This window comes from Mandrillus leucophaeus, unplaced genomic scaffold (assembly GCF_000951045.1).
Source record: "Mandrillus leucophaeus isolate KB7577 unplaced genomic scaffold, Mleu.le_1.0 Scaffold728, whole genome shotgun sequence".
Taxonomy (NCBI): domain Eukaryota; kingdom Metazoa; phylum Chordata; class Mammalia; order Primates; family Cercopithecidae; genus Mandrillus; species Mandrillus leucophaeus.
Genome location: NW_012107897.1, coordinates 323,505 through 346,479, shown reverse-complemented (window position 1 = coordinate 346,479; position 22,975 = coordinate 323,505). Strand labels below are relative to the sequence as shown.

The following is a 22,975-nucleotide window of genomic DNA, read 5'->3' as shown; positions in this document are numbered from 1 at the left end:
GAAGGGAAAGCCCGCGTGTGAGAACAGTAATGGCTGCACCGTTAGCAAAAAGGAAAAGCAAAAGCAGAGCGGGAGAAGCGCCCTGCAGATCCAATCTTGTTGATTCCTTGGCACAGCCGTTCGCTGACCCCTGAAGTTCGTGCAGAGGCGAGGAACGGGTGCCCTGTGTCAAAGGTCTGTGCTGTGGCTGCCCTCAGCACTGTGCCCTCTGCTCAGTGCCCCCACCGTGCAGCGAGGAATCCTGGAGACCCTCTACTGGGCAGGACGAGGGGGCGGGGGCGAGGGCCACAGCCCTGAAGGCGGGACACAGGCTGTCCTCCTGAGGGCAGGTGAGGAGGGTCACAGGCAGCAGCTGCACAAGTCTTTGGTTCCCATAGACCTGCTGCCTCCACAGGGCCCGGACTCTGTCTCGTGTTACCAGCTGTGCAGTAATTAAGGAGCAATGCTGGTGGTGGGGCGAGCCAGTCACAGGGCCTGACCCACAGGGGATGAAGCTGGGGCCAGAGACTCTGATGACCAACTCTCTCGGCTGGGGCCTGGACACACGCTTCTGCTTAATGTGCTGTAGCATAAGGTGTGTCGCTTTCCAGCAGAGGCGCCGACTCAGAGAGGAGTGACCTCTCCAACCTTCCGTGAATCATTAGAACATTGCAGAGTGACAGCGGGAACTCCAGTGATTAAACACGGAAGTGAGGTTGGCCAGAGATCACAAGAGGCCCAACACCCAGACAGTATGGAACCTGGGTGGGCACGTCGTCTGTTTTGTCATCCACAGACCAGAGGTAAGCTTCACCCAGCCCCACACGAATTATCCACGTCTGTGTTTGGTGAAACCCACATTAATGCTGTGTGACCGACCAAGCCCTGCAGCACCGTCTGTCCGGTTTAGACGAAACCCAGCTTGCTGGGAATGAGAACCAGCACTTCCCCCTTCCTCACGGAGCTCCGCTTTTCTGAGGGCATTTTGGTGGATTTTCACTAAGTTCTAGATGGAAACATACAAAATATCTCTTCCCAAGCTCACTGCTTTCCAGATCTCAAGAATGAAGCCCAAACCGTGGAAAGAAACATGCTGTGATCAGTGTAGAAGGAACACAGCCTGCGAGACGCCTCCTCCAATCACACCTGGACCACAACAGGAGCCACAACAGCACCGCACAGGGCCCTCCATCACGTCTGAGTGAGTCCCTTGGGCCCCCACTTCCCAGCAGTGACTGAGAACACAGTTAACAGCAGGGTCTTGGAAGGAGGGGCTACAAAGACACAGAAGCACGGTCACAGTGGGGACGGCACCTTCCCCTCCGCCTCTGCCCACCCCGCCAATACCAGCTGGCTCCTCCTCCTTTTACCCGCTTCGTCTTCCACTCTCTTTGTCCTTCCCTCCCTCTGTATGGGTTCCTCCCTCCAGGTGACTCCTGACATTGGTGGGGCCTGTGATGAGTACCCAGGGGGGCTCAGCTGCTACAGTGTGAAATACCTAAAACTGGTCCATCAGGCTACAGCCAAAGGCTGGCTTGTGTGTGCACCCGCACCTGAAGCCTGCTCCCCCGGGAGTGTCCTCACAGCCCAGAGGCTACACACAGACGCCAGGGCCTGGGAGCCTGGGAATGGCATGCAGTCCTGCCACGCGGCAGAGGGAAGCCCATGATTAAACATGGAGGTGAGGGCAACAGGAATAACAGGAGGTGCAGCCACCCGGACAGCACAGAGGTGAGCAGGTGCCTCCTCTGTTTCATAACCCACAGTGGCTCCTCCACTTCAAGAACTCCACTGTGAGGAGGCGAGGGATTGCTTTGTTTACCTCCTAATCCCCTTCTCTAACAAAACAGTACCGCCAAGTAGAAAACCCTCCAACAGTATTTCTCAAAAGGACAGAGATCAATGATATGAAGTCATGTATAGGGAACAGACAGCAAAACAAGCTCTGCATTTGAGTAACAGAGAAAAAGAAGAAAGCAGCAGCACATGAGTCTAGGTGCATGTGCATAAGGAAGAGAGGAGGACTGAGCCCAGGAATCATGAGAAGAGAGCTGCTGTGTGAGAACGTGATGAGCGTATGTGCTATTGTGTGTGTGTGTGTGTGTGTGTCACACACGTGCACAGGCACTGGAAGCACACTCATACCTGTCAGCAAACCTGACCCACTGGCTCTTTCCCAAACACAGCATCACATTTAGCTATTCCAAACCATCGAGACTGCTGACGCTGATACGGAGAATCCAGGATCAACTCTACCAAAACCACACGAGAAAATGAGGCTGTCTCTTATTTTCTGACTCATCAAAGCCAAATATCTTCTATTTAAGGGCTGAGGATTTAGGGGAACCTGGGCCAGGCCCTGGCTACCTGCCCCATGCCCATGCTGGATGGGCACTGGCCCAGTCAAGCCCCAGGCAGGCAGGTTCCTCTCTCTCTTCTAATTTAGGATGTCCAGGCCATTGCAAGTAACTGCTAAAACCACATCACCAAGGGAAGAAAAGAGTCAAGGTATTTGTGGATTGTGGTCTGCCTGGACACTCACTTGGGAGGCACACCCAGCTTTACACAAAAGCACATGCCCCCTTTCAAAAATACTTTCAGTTAAAGAAAGTTAAGAAATCAATACATTCAGGATACATACACGGAGTTAACCTGCCTTTTTAAAAACTGCAGGCTCTCTCAGCGCCAGGCAAGTTTTCAGGAAGGTGGTAAGAGGACACAGGATTTTCACTCAATCCCTATTATTATCTCATGGGAAAACTGTTTTTAGAATCCAAAGTCTCAGCTGGACCCATCAAGCCTTCATTTTGCCTCTCCTTTGCGATGACAGGAGAAGAGAAGGTAGTGCTTTTTTTTTTTTTTTTTTGAGACAGTTTTGTGCTCTTGTAGCCCAGGCTGGAATGCAATGGTGCGATCTCGGCTCATAGCAACCTCCAGCTCCCGGGTTCAAGCAATTCTCCTGCCTCAGCTTCTCGAGTCGCTGGGATTACAGATGCCCACCACCACGCCTGGCTAATTTTTTGTATTTTTAGTAGAGATGAGTTTCACCATGTTGGCCAGGCTGGTCTTGAACTCCTGACCTCAGGTGATCCAACCACCTCAGCCTCCCAAAGTGTTGGGATTACAGGCGTGAGCCATAGCGCCTGGCAGTTGTGAGATTTTATGCCTCTAGGAAAAGGTGTGTATGTGTGTAACTGAAGCAATTAATACTGAATATCTTCTATCTTAAGCTATTATTATCTAACAGGCAGGGGCTGTAACTAGCAGCTGCCTTAGTGCCCACAGTTAAGAATCTGTTATATAGGGGTACCAGGCAGGTGTAGACATCATATTCTGGGGCCAGACGCAGAGGCAGAATGGGTGCTTTGGGGTTGAGTGCACGTGGCCGAGAGGACAGAGCTGGCGGGAAGAAGACCAAGGCCCTGCAACCAGCAACTGTGAACAGTGCACCCTTGCCACTGCAGCAGAGCCTGGTCTGAAGCTGATGACAGAGCTGATGCACCAAAATGTGTGACATCCTATCTGGCCCTGGGGCTGGCTGCCAAAGAGGCTGTGGCCAGCAGGAGCCAGGCGCTTCCTCAAAGACATCACTCATCCCAGGAGAAAGGTGGTAGCTAGGACTTCTAACCTCAGGACCCCTGACTCCTGCTCTCTTTGGGCCTGCAGGTGACCTGGCTTCCCCATGCACATACCTGGTTTCCCCCAGCATTGTGACATTCATAAACTCCAACCACACCATCAGCAAAGTGTCCCAAAGTGTCGAGGCAGTTAGTTCCCTGCTGCAAGGCCCCAAAAGCTATATCCTGATGGTCTGGAACCCTGAAAAACAAGGTGAGAATCACCTGCTTAATTGCACATGACCACCAGCTCCCGTCCACCAGCCCCTTTCTCAGCGGTTTCATGACAGGTGATAGGAACGAGAGAAAGACCCAGTGACCAGGCATCGTGCCCTTTCCTACCACAGGTAGTGTGTGTCAGGGACACGGCATTTCTCCCCGGCTCTGGACTTCCAACATCTAAGACTGTATGTTGGAGAAGTATTCTTTATATTCTATATCAGGTCTTTTTTTTTTTTTTGGAAAGGAAGGAAAAGCTCCTGATACTCTTCAATGTTAGTCTTATTGGAGGTCATTTAGAAAATCAATGTGGCCGGATCCTGTTGCCTTGAACTTTCCAATACACTTAGGATCTGACCTTTATTCAGTCAAGACGGGAAAGGTGAGTAGACTTGTCAGGTGGCCTGATGCGAACAAAGCCACAGCCACGAGGAAGAACAACATGCTTCAGAACCAGATCCGAACCTCAGCCCACCTCTGCCAGGTGGCTTTCAGGCAAGACTCCCTTCCTCTGAAGCTCGATTTGCCCTTTCGTAGGCTACGGGCTGCCCAGATCTGCTGCAAGCGTTACATGAAACATTTTGTGTAAAGCACGCGGCCCGGTGCCTGGCTCGTAGGAAGTACTCAGTAAATGGCAGTGATATTACAGACACAAAACATGAGGCTGGCGTCTCCCTCACCCCCCACAGGTAGGGGAAGCAGATTTGCCAGCTGGGATGGTGCTCAGGTGTGGTCTTCAGTGGGTGCAGGGCCCAGTGTCACTACAAACCATGGGTGACCTCTGTGAGAAACTGCAGTCCACTGTGACTGAAAAAGCAAAGTGAGTAGCATGGTTGGGTTAAAATCCACTGAAGTGAAGCCCCGCTTCGGCTGACGGGAGAGTTGATGATCAGCGGTTTCCCACTGGTGACCACTGCTGCTCTTAATCCCCAGCAAAAACTGTCCTGCGTGGCAGGGATCCGAGGGAGAAGGACGCTGTGTTCTCTCCTGTTCTCCTCCTAGGGGGGATGGGCCACCTGGCGCCTGACATGTTATTTGAAAAGCAGAGGAAATGGTTCCAAAGAGCCAAGTGAGCGAGCAGGAGCAACACAGAGAGGCCGCATTACCTAACTGTCCAACAAATCTCCATGACAAGGGCTCTGAAGGAGCCGTTAGCGGAAAGATAATGGTGGCAAGTCTTGCGTTCAGGCACTGTGCTGGAGATATGTGAGCCGCTGTAAAATGCTCTGGGAATATTTAGAATAAGGAATGTGCCGCATTAAGGCACGATCTGCCTGACAGTCCTTTAAGAAGACGAAGTGCAGGTGGCTCCTCCACCCCAGCCGATCCACAGGTCTTCTCACGAGGTTATCAGCGGGTCCCTCCGGATGGGAGCTCGTATTCGCTTAAAACAAGAGGCCGGGTGTGGAAATAATGCTCGGAAAGGTGTTTCTGCCATGAATCCTCCGGAGGGACGCAGGGCAGCGGCATTATTACTCCTGTCTCGCACGTGATTAAGCCAGCTCGGAGGAGGGAGGCACGTGGTCAGGTCCCCACGCTCGGAGCCTTGTTGGGGCCATTACCTGCTGGCCCACAGGAGCAGCAAGGGTGAGCGCAGCAGATCAGAGGTGGGCAAAGGCGCCCGGCGGGGGGGACTGAGGGCTGGCCGCAGACAGCGCACGCTTGCGGAGCCTGGAGACTGCTCCCAGACACTCAAAAAGCCTGTCAGACACCAGTCCTCCGGGTCACCCAGCCCATCACCGTGCCAATGGAGAACAAGCCAAAACCAAGGGACTGCCTCTGGGACTCTGAAGCATGGGAGGGCAGCTCCGCAGGATGGAGAGCAGCAGGCCAACTTGGGAACAGATTCTCAGGTCCACGCCACGGGGTGAGACCACAGACTCTCACTGGGGCCCAGGTGCCCAGTCTCATGCCTGCAGCAGCACCTCCATTTCCCCTCTGCTGCTTCTCTGGCCTTACTGGCTTCTAAGCCCTTACAAAGTGAAACCCCAGATCCCTGGGGACTTACCTTAACTCTGGATAGACATTTTCAAGGTACCATTTGAAAGGCTTGCAGCTAAGTTTCTTCCTAAGCTCCAATCTGCTCTGAATACTGGAGAAGAAGGAAATAAGATTCCTTTATAAATTTTAAGAATAGATGGGCTTTCTACATCAAACTTGAAAATCTGCTGAGGAGATCGGGGTTGGGGCAGGTGGTGTGGTGTGGATTGCCCACACTCCTGTGCCCACAACCCCTTCCTGCCCTGGCACCTGGGTAGCTGTCCTCAACCCTGATGGCAGTCCCTTACCTCCCACCCCCGCACCCCAAGAATCCCCAGTAATTGTGAGAACGCAGAACTGCCACTTACTTTCCATAAGGAACGTTTCTAGCGGAAGGCACTGCTGCATAATAGAAATTTTTGTATTCATCCATCCAGACCTCTGCTGCCCGGCGGGTGTTTCTAGAAAGAAAATAAATCTTGAGGTGTGATTTGCTTTCTTTCTGTCTGCATCACTCCATTTGCACCTGTCTGCTGCAGTGTGACCGAGGTGGCTCCCTCTGGATGTGCAGCAGCTCCAGCTGGGATCATGGCACACAGCAGAGGGCGGGCTGTCCCCACCAGCACCTTGAGCTGGATCTGTGGGGAGCCAGCCTCAGCCAGTGCTTACTGAACCATTGGAATGGCTTTCTTGTCACACAGATGGTCAAAGGGCAAAAGGCAGAGTTGAAATTACAGCACAAGCTGGTATTTTAAAGGAGGGACTGGGGGCTGTATCATGAAGGACAAAAGAAAGTCACTCTTTAAAAACTCTCGCATCACGTGTCCACAGAGCCTGGGGCCGCAGAGCACAGCAAGGAGATTCCAGGCCCCACGGCCTTCTCCATCATGGCTACGACACTACCAGACAGCTCTGTGGAAAAGTTCAGACTACATAAGATAAGAGTTCCTGGGAAAATCACTCTCTTTTCTGCAGGGCTGAGCGGCAAGACTGCCATGTTTGCACTAGAAACAGTGATAGGAAGGGGCGGGAGTTCCACGCCCCATGTCTGTGTGCAGTGGGCTTTTTTTTTTTTTTGAGACGGAGTCTTGCTCTTGCTGCCAGGCTGAAGTGCAATGGCATGATCTCGGCTCACTGAAACCTCTGCCTCCCGGGTTCAAGCGATTCTCCTGCCTCAGCTTCCTGAGTAGCTGCGACTACAGGCATGTGCCATCACACCCAGCTAAACTTTGTATTTTTAGAAGAGACTGGGTTTCACCATGTTGGCCCGGATGGTCTCGATAGATTGACCTCGTGATCCACCTGCCTCAGCTTCCCAAAGTCCTGGGATTACAGGTGTGAGCCACCACGCCCAGCCGGCTTTTCTAGAAGGGAAGAAAACCATGTACTTAAATCTCATGGAGAGAACCGTGATTTGCCATAAATAAAGCCCCTGGGACAAGCTACTCTTGAGTGTCTGACAGGCATTAAAGGCTATCACCTGCATAGGTATCAGCAGCGCATCCTGCCAAGAATTGTCTTAAAGCTTCCATGAAGTAGCAAGCACACAGCAAACCTCTTTGCTTCCATATTCTGGTCTCAGCTACAAGGTAGGCTCCCACTTCAGGCTATAGCCAGCCCTCCTTAAGAATCCCATAGAGAAGGCACCGTGTTCTTCCAAAATAAATACAGTAAGGAGGCAATGCTCGCCTTTTAAAATAATTCCTTAAAATGGCAAATCTTTCAACTGATCTGAGATACCATTATTAAAATAATTTCTGTGCGGGGCCTATATCTAAGGTGATATATATACTTTCTCATTTTAGGAAGTGGAATATGGACTATTACCTACAATGCCTTTCAACACAGATAAGAAAATATGAATGCACCTATTCTCTGACCCAGCAGCTCTACTTCTAGAAATTTCTCTTAAGGAAACAATCAATTAGGAATGAAATATACATGTGAAAATATGCTCACTTCCGCTTTGTTTATAATAGCAAAAAAAAAAAAAAAAGAGAAACTGTATGACTAAATATGAGGAAGGAATCAAATGAAATATTCTGTGACCACTAAAACACAAGTGTGCATCTTACATGTTGACATAAATGATGTCGTGGATTTGTGGGAAAATAAAATAGTTTGCAGAATTGCACATAGTGGATATGTGTGTACAGGCAGGAGAGCCAGTGTGCAAACAAGAAAAATAGATACTGACAGACGAATTCATCAAATTATGAGAGCGTTATGGCACAACTGGTTTGGCGATGAGACTGATGAATTTTTACTTTCTCTCTGTTAAAAAATATACAGATACAGCAATGAGCACTTAAAGTACTGGGGGATGCTGGATCATATATATCATTTCTCAGAAGAGACACTAAATATTGTTAGTGAGGTTTTGGGGTCTTGCTAAGTGACCTCAGCCTTAACCTATGCCTAGTCAGTTTTTAACCAGTTACTAACTTAAATACTTGTAACATCTGGCACCTGGATTTCCCCAACAGGGAAATGAAAGGATTTGATTCCAGAATGTCCTAGGTTCCTTTCAGCCTTAATGGTTTAAAGGTTTTATGAACTCTAGTCACACTGTTTTCAAATCACTCAAATTCTGAAGTGATTAAGTCACTTAAGAATTCCTAAACGCAAAGCAATTCTTTCCTATCTTCATAACAGAAAAGGATAACTAGGCAGCCTCAAAGAATGACCTCCATGTGCTACTCAGTGCTAGCTCCTTTTATTCATGTATTTATTGGTTCACTCAGGTATTTATTTGGCATCTACACCAAACAGTCTCAGTGCTGCAGATACAGGGACACCTAGGGAGACTCACTTTTATCTAGGCCCTCCTTGTTATTGCAGGTATTTGCAAGTATTTAGGTAGCGAAATATTATACATTAAATGTCATATATTACAAGTTGGGCATCCCTAATCCAAAATGCCCTAACATCCAAAACTTTTTGAGCACCAGCATGAGATAGTGATGAAACTGCCTTTGCAAAAAATGTAACAATGACAAAATTGACAGTTTAAGGGATCTGACCTGACTGACTCCATCTAACTTCTAACATCTAAACTGCCCTTGTTCATTCCTGGACACAGGCAGAACTAACTTTGGGAGAAACTTAGTTTACAGTTTAACTTTAAAACAAAGATGATAACAGTTCTTTCCCCAAACAAACTCTCTTTTTGTCTGGGTACCAGACTGCCTCTGTTGGACTAACGAATCAGCCACAGATTTGCAACTTCTCCAATTACCCCTGCAGATAACATCACCATTGCAGAATCTAAGATTGGCCTTTTGTGATGTCTTTTCAGGCTTCTGCACTTCTGATGACTCCATCCAGATCTCCAGCTGGTCCTGTGGACCCATCCATCCAGAAGCAGACTCCATGAGCACAAGGACCATTTTCCACACCCCTATGATTGCACCCCATCCAATCAGCAGCACCCACTCCCTAGTTCCCACCTCCCTCCAGATTATCCTTGAAAAACCCTAGCCTCTGAATTTTGGGGGAGATTGACTTAAGTAATAAAACTCCAGTCTCCCACTTAGCCAGCCCTGTGTGAATTAAACTCTTTCTCTATTGCAATTCCCATCTTGGTAAGTCAGCTCCACCTGGGCAGCGGGCAAGATGAACCCAGGGGGCGGTCACAGTGACACCTTTGCTTTCTGATGGTTTAATGTACACAAGCTTTGTTTCATGCACAACATTACGAAAAGTATTGTATTAAATTAACTTCAGGCTGTGTGTATAAGGTCTATATAAAACAAACACATTTTGTATTTTGACTTAGGTCCCACCCCCAAGATATCTCATTATATATACATATATATATTCCATATTCTGAAAAAATCGAAAATCCAAAATATTTCTGGTCTCAAGCATTTTGGATAAAAGATACTCAACCTGTATAGGAGATTAAGAGACCTTGCAGCTGGGAAGAGACCTCAGAAATACAGTCATATAATTCCAAGTCTTTATTTTTCAGATGAGTCGACTGAAGTAAAGGGCAGCCTGGCTGAAGGTCAACAGCAGGGCTTTTTAATCAGATCCATGCTGCCCCAAAATAATGAAACCCTGGGTCAGCTTCTTTTCCAAATCTTGAGAATACAGGCTCCTGAGCCGCGAAATACAATTGAAAAAGTTTCTCTTCTGACAAAGAGTGTAATGTCTTGAGTACTTTAATGTACTGTTTTCTGAAATCCCACTGTTTGCTGGGAGGCTTTGGTGTGGGGTGTCTAATATGTTATATAAAGAATCTCATGCTGCCCCAGGAAAAAGCACATATATCCACGTTTTTGTTCGATTTTGTAAAGCTTACTGTATAAGATCATATTTTTGTTTTTAATAAAGAACAAAAATGAAGCTTCAACATTTGTGAAGAAACATACTTTTTGAGAGAAGATAATTTGGTCAGAAGCATTATTTGTTATTTTGGCTTCTATTAAAGTTTTCTCAGAAATCAGATTCCCTGTCCTAAAACTCTGACTTCTGTATAATAGGTATATTGTACATGCTGTACTTTTAAGAAGTTTAAACACGGCCAGGCACGTTGGCTCACACCTGTAATCCCAGCAATTTGGGTGGCCGAGGTGGGTGGATCACCTGAGGTCAGGAGTTCAAGACCAGTTTGGCCAACATGGAGAAACCTTGTCTCTACTAAAAATACAAAATTTGCTGGGCGTGGTGGCACATGCCTGTAATCCCTGCTACGCAGGAGGCTGAGGCAGAAGAATCACTTGAATCCAGGAGGCGGAGGTTGCAGTGAGCTGAGATCGCACCACTGTACTCCAGTGTGGGCAATGAGATTTAAACTCTGTCTCCAAAAAAAAAAAAAAGTTTAAAAATGGCTAGGCACGGTGGCTCATGTCTCTAATCCCAGCACTTTGGGAGGCCAAGGTGGGCAGAGCACCTGGGTCAGGAGTCTGAGACCAGCCTGGCCAACATGGTAAAATCCTGTCTCTATTAAAAATACAAAAATTAGCTGGGCATGGTGGCACATGCCTGTAATCCCAGTTACTTGGGAGGCTGAAACAGGAGGATCTCTTGAACCTGGGAAGTGGAGATTGCAGTGAGTTGAGATCGCACCATTGCACTCCAGCCTGGGCAACAGAGCAAGACTGTCTCAAGAGAAAAACTAGACAAAAGATAAGCTAGCAATTCCCACACCCACACCCACCCCAAGGCTTTCCCTATTTCAGTAGGGGCAGCACGCCAGCACAGTTGTGTAACAAAGCTCCTGGGCATCACCCTAAATTAATTCCCTGCTCTACGTCCCTTCTCTCTGCCACCCTATTAGCAAACAACTGCCTGCCTCACCATGGAGCTGGATCTGACCCCATCTCCACTGCTACACACCTGCTCCAGGTACAGCCAGGTGCTGCTTAATGACAGGCACACAATCTGAAAAATGCATTCTTAGGCGATTTTGTCATTGCGCGAACATCATAAGAGTGTATTTACACAAACCTAGATGGTGTATTCTTAATGTACACCTAGGCTACATGGTACAGCCTATTGCTTCCAGGCTACAAACGTGTAGAGCAGGTGACTGTCCTGAACACTGGAGGAAACTGTAACACAATGGTAAGTATTTGTGTATCTAAACATAGAAAAGGTAAACACACGGTACTATAATCTCAAGGGGCTGCTGCCACTGACCGAAATGCTGTTACAGGTGCATGACTGCATCACATCTCTGGCCTGGGCTACTCCAACAGTGCTCACAGGACCCTTGCTTCTGGCTCCAAAAGTGGAGGGGACACTCGTACCATTTTTTCACCATAGTGTCACCTCCTGGCCACCCTCTGCCCAGCAACCACACGGACCTTTCCAAAGCATAAAACAGACATCGGGCAGTGCTGAAAAGCCCCAATGGTTTCCTCCAGAATCAAGTAACATCCAACGTTTCCCATGACCTGCAAAGGTGCACGGCCTGGGCCCGTCTAGCTCTTCTGCCCCTGTGCACTGTCCCCTCACTCTCTAGGTTCCAGCCACCCTTGGCTTCCATTCTGCCGATATGCCAAATGCACTCTTACCTCAGCAGCCCGGATCTGCTCCTCCTGCAGGGAGTCCGATTCCTCGCGGTCCCAGAGTGACCTCCTCCCACCTTTCAAGTCTGAACTCACGTAACACCTCCTCAAGGGTTCTCCTAACCTGAAAACCTCTCCTTCTGCTTGTGCTAATCAAGCCTGACCACATGACTGCATTTTATCTTCTTCACAGCATTGATTACTGTTTGAAATTACCTTAGTTAGCTGTGTGTTTTGCTGTCTACACTCAAGAGAAGGCAAGCTCCCTGAGGTCTGGCTTGTACAATGTTCTATCTTTAGCACGTAAGAGAATTCCCTAGGAGAACACTTGGCTTGACAGAATGGCTACCTGCTATTTTACTTTCAGAAAGCCCTTCTGTTGGCATCTTCATGTTTACTAAACCATATCTACTGGCCATCAAGAATGGTGACTCTGTATCATGATGTCTTGTGGTATACACATTTAGTACAGCTTGACTTTTAATATTTGCTATGGTTTGAATGTCTGTCCCCTCCAAAACTCATGTTGAACTTTAATTGCCATTGTAACAGTATTAACAGGTGAGGCTGTTCTTTTTTTTTTTTTTTTTTTTTTTTAGACAGAGTCTCGCTCTGTTGCCCAGGTTGGAGTACAGTGGCGTGATCTTGGCCCACTGTAAACTCCGCCTCCCGGGTTCAAGCAATTTTCCTGCCTCAGCCTCCCAAGTAGCTGGGATTACAGGTCCCCACCACTACTCCTGGTTAATTTTTATATTTTTAGTAGAGATGGGGTTTCCATGTTGGCCAAGGTGGTCTCAAACTCCTGACCTCAGGTGATCTGCCCATCTCGGCCTCCCACAATGCTGAGATTACAGACATGAGCCACCACGCCCAGCCGAGGTGAGGCCTTTAAGAGGTGACCTTTTAGAAGTGACTATGCTATCAGGGCTCCACCCTCATGGGTGGGATTGATGTTATTATAAAAGGGAGAATTTGGCCCCCTCTTGCTCTTTCCTCTCCTGCCATGTGATTACACATTAGGAAGACCCTCGCCAGACACCAGCACCTTGATTTTGGACTTCTCAGCCTCCAGAACTACGAGTCGATAAATTTCTGTTCATTTTAAATTACCCAGTCTGTGGTATTTGGTTAGAGAAGCGTAAAATGGACTAAGACAATGTTGCTTTTAATTGTACCTTGAAAGGTTTTATATATATAAAAAATGAACTTTCTTCTTAAAAAAAAATTTCCCATAACATTTTCGGGGGTGGTGTACAGTTCTAAGAGCCTTCATGCCCATGAAGATTTGTCCAACTACCACCACAACCAGGAGATAGAACAGCTCTGTCCCTCCCCCAAACATCTCTGGTGCTGCCCCTCTGCAGTCACACTCCCTGCTTCCCTGCCATCCCAGCTCCTGGCCACCACTGGTCTGGCCCCCATCACTAGAGCTGCGCTTTTTATGAGGCTATGACATGAGTGGAATCATGTATGTAACTGCTTCTCCTGGAAAGGTGCCCAGGTTGTATCCTGCATCCGTGGACTGTGCCTTTCAGGCGCCCAGGCTGTATCCTGCATCCGTGGACTGCGCCTTTCAATTGCTAAGTGGTATTCCATTGCATAAATGCACCACACCCACCGAAGGACATCTGCCCTCAAACAGCCCAAGGTCAAGTCCTGCCTTCAGGGTGGTCAGCAATGTTTTGGACCCCGCTCAGCCTTTCACTACTTACCGGGCAAAGACAGTGCCGCTGCCACCCGGGAACGTGTAGGGGTGCTGCTTCCGGAACACATGTCCCACACGGCTGCACGGGATGATCTCCAGGCTGCCACCACACTGCCACACGCGGAACGAGATCTCTGAGATGATGAATAAGACATGGGTGACTGGCAGAGCCTGGGACGCTGCTCTGCAACAGCAGACATGCCAGGTAGGTACACAGGCCCCCCCACCATCCCATCATGGGGCTCCCATGCCCTCCGCTGCTGAAGAAGACCTGATAAGGACCTTCCTCTTTCCAGAACCTGATCCAGAACTCTACAGGAGAGACATCTGACACACTTGGATCTCTGGACCACAACACAATCAAGAAAGAATGTTCACGGGGAAATATTTTTCAGAGGTGGAGTAGAAACCTTGAGACAAGAATGCTTCTTGGCCTATTGTACATATCAAGGCCTCCTGGCATAAGATCATGTATACCCAGTAGCATCACAACTACTGAGCGATGAAACACTTGTGCTGAATTCCTGGCTCACGATCATTTGCACTTGCTTAGTATCAACACTGTGGGAAAAGGCAACACTGAAGGTATATAAATATGTACAATTAAGCTTTATTGTTACATATTCTAGACAACCATATATGTCATCTTTCTCTAAAACTTATTTTTAACAGACTGAACCCCAGGATGCATCTTGGCTTTTCCCATCCAGGGAAAAATAATCCCTTCCCTCAAATGGCAAAGCTTATTAAATACAAGTTCCTGTGCATTAGCAGGCTCAAGCCTCCTGGCAGAGTTTGGACTTATGGACCATGGACTTAGGGACTGCCTGAAGGACTATGGTAGTGATCAAAGACAGTCAAGTAACTGACTGATATCTCCACACTGCTCACAGGCTTGGACCCGTCAGTAACCAACTGGCGCAGGTGGAATGCTCCTTGGGGAAGGCTGCTGTTCACCTGCTTCAACACAGAACTGATCTGCAGGACGAATGAGACGTGCAGGGCTAGGCACCCATACCTACTTAAACACACAGACTGCCCTGGGCGCTGGAACTTAGTAGAAGCCTAGACTGACTGGTGCTTCTTTCGTGACACACAGGTACCTTCCGACCAGGTACCTGCCCTTATCACCACTGACTAGGTGAGTGACTGGAGTCTGAGTCAGGGGTCTGACTGAATGCAAGAAACAGATTCAACAGAAAAACTAAGATAGGATTTTCTGAAAGGCAAAAACCAGTTTTTCTTCACAAGGTTTGTATAATACAAAAGGGAACTTTCCTCTGTATCATCTAAGATCCCTAAGAACATGTTAGGGAGGCAGGACAAAAATCAACAGTTACTGTGAATGACAGGACTTCATTCTTTTTCTGGCTGGACAGTATTCCCAGGAAATTAAGTGAAATAAGAACAGAAAGTTGAACACCATGTTATCACCCATACATGGAAGCTAAAAAACACTGATCTCATAGAAGTAAAAAGTATAATGGAGGACAGTAAAGGCTGGGAAGGAAGGAGTAGGGATTTGTTTAAGGATACAAAATTATAGCTAGAGAAGAGGGATCCTGCTTGTGTTCTACAGCCCTGTAGGTTGACTCTAGGGACTGATAATATATTACATAGTTTCAAATAACCAGAAAGAGGATACTGAATGTTCCCAACACAAAGACATGATACATGTTTGAGATGACAGATATGCTAATTTCCTTGATCTGATCACCATACATTATATGTATTAAAACATCACTATGTACCCCATGAATATGCACAATTATTATCTTCAATTAACAAATTAAAAGAAGTACAAATATTCACATATAAAATCTACAGTGTGTGCAGCCACTGTCACCAAATGCAGACAGATCAGAAAAAGGGTGGGTCCATCACAGACCATACAGTGGATTGATGGCAAATCCTGCAGTCAGCCTAGTTATGGCAACAGGTGCCCAGACTGCCAGGAACACGGCAGGAAATACAACACAGGGGTCAGAACACCATGAGTTTCTACTTGGGTCCAGCAAACTAATGCCTCACTCACTAGGAATGGGTGATCCATGCAGCTGTTACGGGGCTTTAATAAGCAGCTCTCTTGTAGTAATAGAAAACGTATGGTTACAATCACACAAGCATAAGCAGTCAAAGTTTCTGACTTTACTTTTTACAGTTCCCACACAACCTAAGAAGTTGTCGGCCAGGCACGGTGGCTCATGCCTGTAATCCCAGCATTTTGGGAGGCCGAGGCAGGCAGATCACCAGAGGTCAGGAGTTCGAGATCAGCCCGACCAACATGGAGAAACCCTGTCTCTACTAAAAATACAAAAAGTTAGCCAGGCGTGGTGGCACACGCCTGCAATCCCAGCTACCTGGGAGGCTGAGGCAGGAGAATCAGTTGAACCCGGGAGGCAAACATTGCGGTGAGCCAAGAATGTGCCACTGTACTCCAGTCTGGCAACAGAGTGAGACTCCACCTCAAAAAAAAAAAAAAAAGTTGTCTCTATTTCAGAAAATAAAATTTAAATATCCATTTGCCTCACCAGAAGATTTAGAATCCGGGACTAGGAAATCCCCTTGGCTTCTCTATGGTGAGTCTGTTAAGCCAACGAGGGATCCTTCCAGGGCTTTTCTGGGATATTTTCAAGGCTAAGTACAACTACAGTTATCTTCTGCGCTGATTTCATTTGAACCCTATAACTTTGAGGATAATTAGTAAAACTCAATGGCTTTTTAATTAGGCAGTTAGTGTTTACATCTTGGCTCTGAGACCCTGGGCAAGGTGCACGCCCTCTGCAGACCACACTCTGTTAAGAAAGCACAGAGAGATGATTCCCTGGAAGTACTTAGCACCATCCTTGCACCGCAGGGATGTAGAGAAGCACAGATAATGCTCCCAAGGAGCCTTACCCCCTGTCGTTAGAGCTAAGGGTTAAGTTCTTAGTCCTCCGTTTTAATTGCTTAAGTGACATAAGGACTTACATGATTAGGAAAATGGGAAGCTCTGGTCATTCCAGTGGGGCACACATTGAGGAGGTAGTTTTGGATCTTACTTGGGCCTCTCTGAACCACACACCTCTCCCAATGCACACCCACAAAGGCCCCTCAGGCCGGCAATGGCTAGCAGTGTGCACGGCCCCCAGAAGCAGAAGCCAGAGCAGTGCTAAGGAGAAAGGCTCATGGCATGGCCTTCTCATGTGGAAGCCTTTGAGCCCACTGAACCTCACGGGGAGTCCAAGTCCTTGGCATAACCCAGGAGAGCCCGTCACGGAGGGAAAGACGGCCCAGCCTTCCTGGGCGGAGATGCGCTCTTGCTTGCAGGGTTCATCCTCACCCCAACCTGAACCGCTCAGGCCCTAGAACCTCCTAGGCACAGCTACATAATAAATACAAACACCAAACCACAATAAAGCAGCTCCTTACAACAAACCTTCCCCCCAGTCTCTGGGTGAATGCCTCCTTAGATATTTAAATCAACACTCTTCCTACACGATGACACAAAATGCTGGCTGATGTCTCATTTCAGCTAATGGTATGCACACTTCTGAAAATCACACTGCTTTTGAAAAATGGCCACCTACGTGACACGCTGCCCTACTGGGTGACCCTGGCCTGCTGGATTTCCACTAAACCAGTAGGAGATACCCATGGAATAGGGTGACAGAACTCTCTTTAGAGGGTTAACAATTCTGAAGCCTTTTGTACTCAAATGACTTCAATTCAAGCTTTCCCTAGAGGTTGATGTATCATTTTAAAACAAAAACCCAAAAGGAATTTGACTCACGGTCCCTCCACCCGCGCAGTATTGTAATTGAGCCTAAAGAAGCTTTCAACATCAAACCAAGGCAGAGAAATCCTCAAAGATGAGATGGTATCACTGACTTCAACATCATAAAACAATGGAAAAATAATAGGCTAGGCTAATCTTGTCTTTTAAAATAACAAAAATTTTCAAAGTCTTAAACTATGAAAAATGAGTGGCCTCATTTTTTCCTCTTTCCTTCTCCCCTGTCCTCCAGGGTACACTCACCCAAGGACGAATGTAAGTTAACAACACGCAGCAGCCCAGGAGAATTCGCTCAGAAAGCCAAGCATTTGAAACAAAAGGCTTTAAGTGAAACAAGCAAAAAACAAGAACTCCCCCACCCCAAACCCTAAACAAACAAAACAAATCTTTTTATCTTTTATGCAGTAGATATAAGGCTACCAATGTAGACCACAATGTATAAAATTTCACTGTGCCTAAACCGGGGTAAAAATGATTTGCACGGGGTATTTAAAAGCAAGCAAACAAACAAACAAACAAATGAGAACCATTCACAAAGGTAGTCGAGAAGGGATTAAGTGCCAAGGCCTCCCTGCCCCATCGGATTTTCATGATTTCAATTCAACCCCACCAGCCTTGCCAGGGTTCATTTTCCACTCTCCACCACTCAGCATGAATCCAAGCTCCTGGACCGTTTCCCTCTGTTTCTGCAAGCCTGCATTACAAACACTTGGGTTCAGATGACTTGAAAGAGTTTGCGTTCCCTTCAAAGACTTTATCTGTATTCTGGCATCCTCCACTCTAACTTAGGGAGGCACATTTTAATGCCCAACCCATTAGACTTTCAAGAGCAAAAGGGGTGTTACGTATGTGTTTGCAAGGATCGATTAAGCCCAGTGAATGGTCACTCTGAAGCCTTTTAAATTTTTTTTCCAATTGGCACCCTGCCTTTTGCAGAGCTGAGGCACTTCTCTGCCCTGAGATTCGAGGCTTGTACATACCTAGGTTCTCTCCTCCCCACACATCCATCATCATGTCGTACTTCCCCAGTTCTTCAAAATAGAACTTATCCATCACAAACAGCCCACCAGCAATCATGGGGGTTCTAAAGAGGCAGAAAGAAGAGCGGGGAGGGAGGAGAGGGCAAAGTCAAGGTTAGATTGCCAGCACCCTTGCGCCAAGGCCAAGCCTTGATTCTCTAACAATAAGCTGACCTTCGGAACAGCCACACTGCCACTGTTTTCTGCTCAGTGCCCAGGGTGCCGCTCTCTCTGCTTCACCATTGCTGCCTTCAAATGCCTCCCCTACTGTTCCTGCCTGGATGTTCCCACAGTGCCAGGGGCTGGACTGAGCCTCCCCTATGCGGGAGCGACTGCTGGGGCTGGATCACTCCCTGACACGCTGGCAGAGGCAAAGAACTCGGCCTTTCTGTGTGTCAGTTTCCTTATAGGGTAGCTACGAGAACTGCAAAAAATCATGGGCATAAAGCCCTGAGCACACTTGGGAAATGCTCCAGAGCACCAGCTCTCATTATCACTATCATAGATGAGGCTCCACCTTCTACAAGGGAACCCACCATGCTCCTCACTTCATCACCCCAGGAAGCGGCTGACAACAGATGTACGCTGAGCTCCCTACTTTGTTCCCAGAAGAGACGCTGTGCGAATTCAGTGTAAAGTGCTGGGAAGGTCTATAGCACACTGCAGATGTTGGCTAAATGTCAGCAAATATATTTCAGTGCTAAGTACTCTGTGAAGGCTCTCTCACTTAACCGTGTGCCGACTTGGAACAGGTGGCCCCGATCTCTCCCCAGCTAGAGAAGGCATCCTGACTCTCAACCAGGAAGCCCACTGCCTGGCCTGGGAATCTTAAAGCATGGGCTTCATGAGCATGGGTTCCCTCCTCTGCAGGAGAGCAAAAGCCTGCTGGGCAGTGGCAGCAGTAAGTCTCCTGGGCCTGCGGTCGGCTTGGAGATCCTGCTTGGCTACAGAAATGCTCTACAGTATCAACACACAGGAATGCACAGACCCAGCAGATACGCCTTAGAAACCTATGTGAGACTTTGACTGTGGAAAAGAAATCTCCAAGGACTTTATTCTATGACCTGGCGGAAGGTGCTCATCTTTGAGCTGAGGGGAAACGGGAGGGCAGAAGGTGAACGGCCCCACTGGGTCTCCAGACGGCACAGGCCCAGCAAAGAAGCCAGAACCTGGGGTCTCATCCGGGAGAGGCACCCTGAAGGATGCTGGCACTTACTTTATAGGGGCGACTGGGTTCCCCTGCCGCGACCTTCTCTGCTCAGGCGTCATGTAATCCCACTTGAACACCAAGTTCCAATCGAAACCTGCCAGCCAGGAAAAGAAACAGGGTGTTGACAAGAGACTGGCCACTTCCTCCCGACACCCCCATTCCTCACAGCTTAAAAATATTCGACGTTTGGACAGAACTCAATGAAAACCACAACAAAGCCAAAAAAGACGGTGTGGAGGAGAGAGAAGGGGACTGGGGGCGTGGGTGTAACTGGAAGAGAGAGACCGGCAGGGAGGGTGAATGTTGAAATCTCCCTGCCCCTCCCTAAAGAAAATGTGAGTCAGGCTTTTCTAATATTGAAATGCATAAGAACAAATGAAATATGGGGAGAGAACTGGGGTCTGTGTGGTGATCACCAGGGCATGTCCAAGGCCCGTAAGGATGTGAGGACAAAGAGCATCCACTATGAAAATCAAGCCGTGGCACCTCCAACACTGCCCCAGGCGAAGGGAATGCTGGGGAGGGAACGAGGCTTTGTCAGTCCCCTGGGCCAGCAAACTTCAGACTGTATTTGCAGCAAGAATGGAGTGGGAACACGCTGGGAATATGAAAACTTTAAGGGAAAATGAGCCAGTGGAAGTTGCCAAGCTGGGCAAATAAGCTTCAATTTCAGATATATTTGGCACCTGCTGCATTTCATTTTTGGAATCCAGACACCTGAGGATGGAAGAGCCTGAACCCTGTACCTGGACTTGGTTGTGGGCATCTGCAGGGCCTCAGGTCTTGCTCTCGCTTCCAGGGTCACATGCATAGTGCCTCTTGGAGGCCAGCAGGCCCCACCTGCGGAAGCTGTCCTGGTGCATCAGGAGGCCACTTCTTGCCAAACACATGGCTCATGGTGCTGCATTTCCAATTCCAAGGGTCTGATAGCCAAACCTAATGACTCTAGGGCCATGCATCTTTCAATCCTCTTAAGCTCTCTGCCATCAGGCTTTTTGTCAACAGGGCTTTTGCAATGTTCAAGTTTGGATTTGTCTGCATGCTTTGAATTCATAGTCTGTCCATTCTGACAGCCCCAGTGACTGAAGGCTGGTGGGTGGGGGTTTCTGAGCATCCTGGGCTGGCCAAGAATTTATGGCTCTGGACAAAGAGGTCTCCCAGCCCCCTCACTGCAGGATAGAGTGGCCTCAGGCAAAGAGACAGGGAAATGGACAGGGGCCCCGGTAGTGGGGACAGGAATGCATAGAGAGGAGACCCCCACGGGTCCCTGAGCTGGCTCTTATCACGGTGCCTCAAAGGCCATGAAGGCAAACCAGAGAAACAATGTACTGGCTGTTTCACCAACAGAGAAGGTTAAGGATGAGTCGACATAACCTTTCCTTTATTTTTTTGAGGTTTACTATTATCTTATTATTTACTTTATTAATTTGGTCCAAAGAGAGAGGCTATAGCAGATTAAAGATCTGCTAAGAATGGCATCCTTTTTAAAAGGAATTTCATAAAAAGCTCTTTGGGTGAATGTGGTCCCATTCCTCTGACCCAGAAGCCCTGCACCCCCACACGGAGCACCTGGCTGTTCTTGCCCCTGCTCTGACATACACAGCTGCTTTGGGAGAAATAGAGCCCGGTAGATCTCAGATCTTCCAATACTTGGGGAAATAAAACATTCTGAAAGCCAGGCTTTCTAGCTATCTAAGGATGCCTCCTCTTTAATGTCCCCAAACATTTTACTTCTTACCATTCGCTGGGAATCTTTCCCGAATGCTATGTTTCCCATCCTAGGTACAGTCCTCCAAGCATGCCCGCCCTCCCGCTAATGTCTAATTCCATTACGCCCTGTGTGGCCAGCACAATTATCATACCATTTCCCAGATGGGGAAGCTGAGGAGCAGAGGCAAAACGGCCTGCCCATGATGATGGGGCCTGCAAGAGGCAGGTGGGACCGAGGGAGGTAGCTGGGGAGGGAGTGAGGCTTTGTCAGTGTACAAATAAACAGGGTCTCACTCTGTCTCCCAGGCTTGATCATGGCTCACTGAAGCCTTGACCTCCCAGGCTCAAGTGATCCTCCCACCTTAGCCTCCTGAGTAGCTGGCATGCCATCACACGCAGCTAATTTTTTTTTTTTTTTAATAGAGACAAGAGTCTTGTTATGTTGCCTAGGCTGGTCTTGAACTCCTAGGCTCAAGCAATCCTCCCACCTTAGCCTCCCCAAAGTGCTGGGATTATAGGCGTGAGCCACTGCACCTGGCCAAGGCCCTATTTTATAGTTTTACTGTCTTCTTTTTTGATGTTAGACCATCAGTTGACCCTCTGCTCAGTGTCTATCTAGAATAGTCCGTCTTCACACAGATGAAAGCTCTTTGAGGTCTTTGATAATTTTTAAGAGGGTGAAGAGACAAAGTGCTCTTGGGGCTCCAGGGCAGGTGCCGTGAGGACATACAGGAAACTGGTGTGGTCATTCCAACGAAAGGGGACCGGGGTGAAGCAGGTGTTGGGCTGGGAAAGAGGGGTAAAATAAACCATGATATATGCAAGGGGCTGTATCAGCAGAACAGGATCACACGTGGGCCTGGTGAGGGAGAGGGGACTGAGGATGACACAGATGTCCATCTGAGCAACCAGCAAGAGACCAGCCTGTCAGAGAAATAGCCGGGGTGAGCAGAGAAAGCAAAGACAGGCTCCAGCCCCTTGCACCCCACAAAGCCTCAGCTCCATGAAGTTTCTCACTCCAGACTCCTGCAAGGAGGGCTTCATCATCTCTGATCAAAAAGGATGCCATATCTGTTCATGGAACCACATGGCTCGCAAAAGTGACAGAAGGTCAAGGAAGAGGCGAAAGGGAAACCCAGGAAGCTCTTTAAGGGAGCAAGCCTATTTTTTTCTCTTTATGAAGTCCTACTTGTTAAGCACACAGGGGTTTTTTACTCAGAACACACACTACGGCGTGAACACTGTTGTCACTGTCACTCCTGACAATGAGAGGGAGTGGTGATCAGATGGTGGTGTAGATGGGACGAGCTAGGAGGGGCACCATGACAGACACCTACCGCCCTTCAAGTCAGCAGATGCCCCCACATATTGAAAGTTGTCCATATTAATGACATCGATGATGGGTGACACAACCCGAGTCCTGTCCTAAAATACAAACAAAGAGAGGAGTAGTTATCAAAATCCAGCGAAACAAAAAACCCGCCCAGCCATAGAAGGCATTAGTGTTAGGCAGGCACAGGGCAAACCCGACTGGCCCTTACTACCTATTACCCTAGGCCCGCAAGAACCCAGCCTCCCCACCCAGACCCAGAAGGTCTTGCTCTTGGCCATCCGCAGATGTGCTGTGGCCCGCTGGGAGGCAGGGAGGGAGGTCAGGAGTGGGTGTGTAGCAGGAGTCACTTGAGGAGTGGAGACACCCATGGTTATGGGACAGGTAGCCATCAGTTCACCCAGCTAAAGGTGA

General features: G+C 48.2%; 1 protein-coding gene across 1 annotated transcript in view; it reads right to left on the bottom strand.

The window, feature by feature from the left end:
• Nucleotides 1-22,975, bottom strand: part of GALNT2 (polypeptide N-acetylgalactosaminyltransferase 2) — a 106,818-nt gene that overhangs the window by 12,922 nt on the left and 70,921 nt on the right. Inside the window, exons 7-13 of the mRNA XM_011965479.1 lie at nucleotides 22,569-22,656; nucleotides 19,528-19,615; nucleotides 18,273-18,376; nucleotides 13,525-13,651; nucleotides 6,164-6,256; nucleotides 5,824-5,907; nucleotides 3,672-3,798 (exon numbers count right to left, since the gene is read on the bottom strand). Coding sequence (XP_011820869.1) covers nucleotides 3,672-3,798; nucleotides 5,824-5,907; nucleotides 6,164-6,256; nucleotides 13,525-13,651; nucleotides 18,273-18,376; nucleotides 19,528-19,615; nucleotides 22,569-22,656 — 711 coding nt within the window. The remainder of the gene's footprint in view (nucleotides 1-3,671; nucleotides 3,799-5,823; nucleotides 5,908-6,163; nucleotides 6,257-13,524; nucleotides 13,652-18,272; nucleotides 18,377-19,527; nucleotides 19,616-22,568; nucleotides 22,657-22,975) is intronic.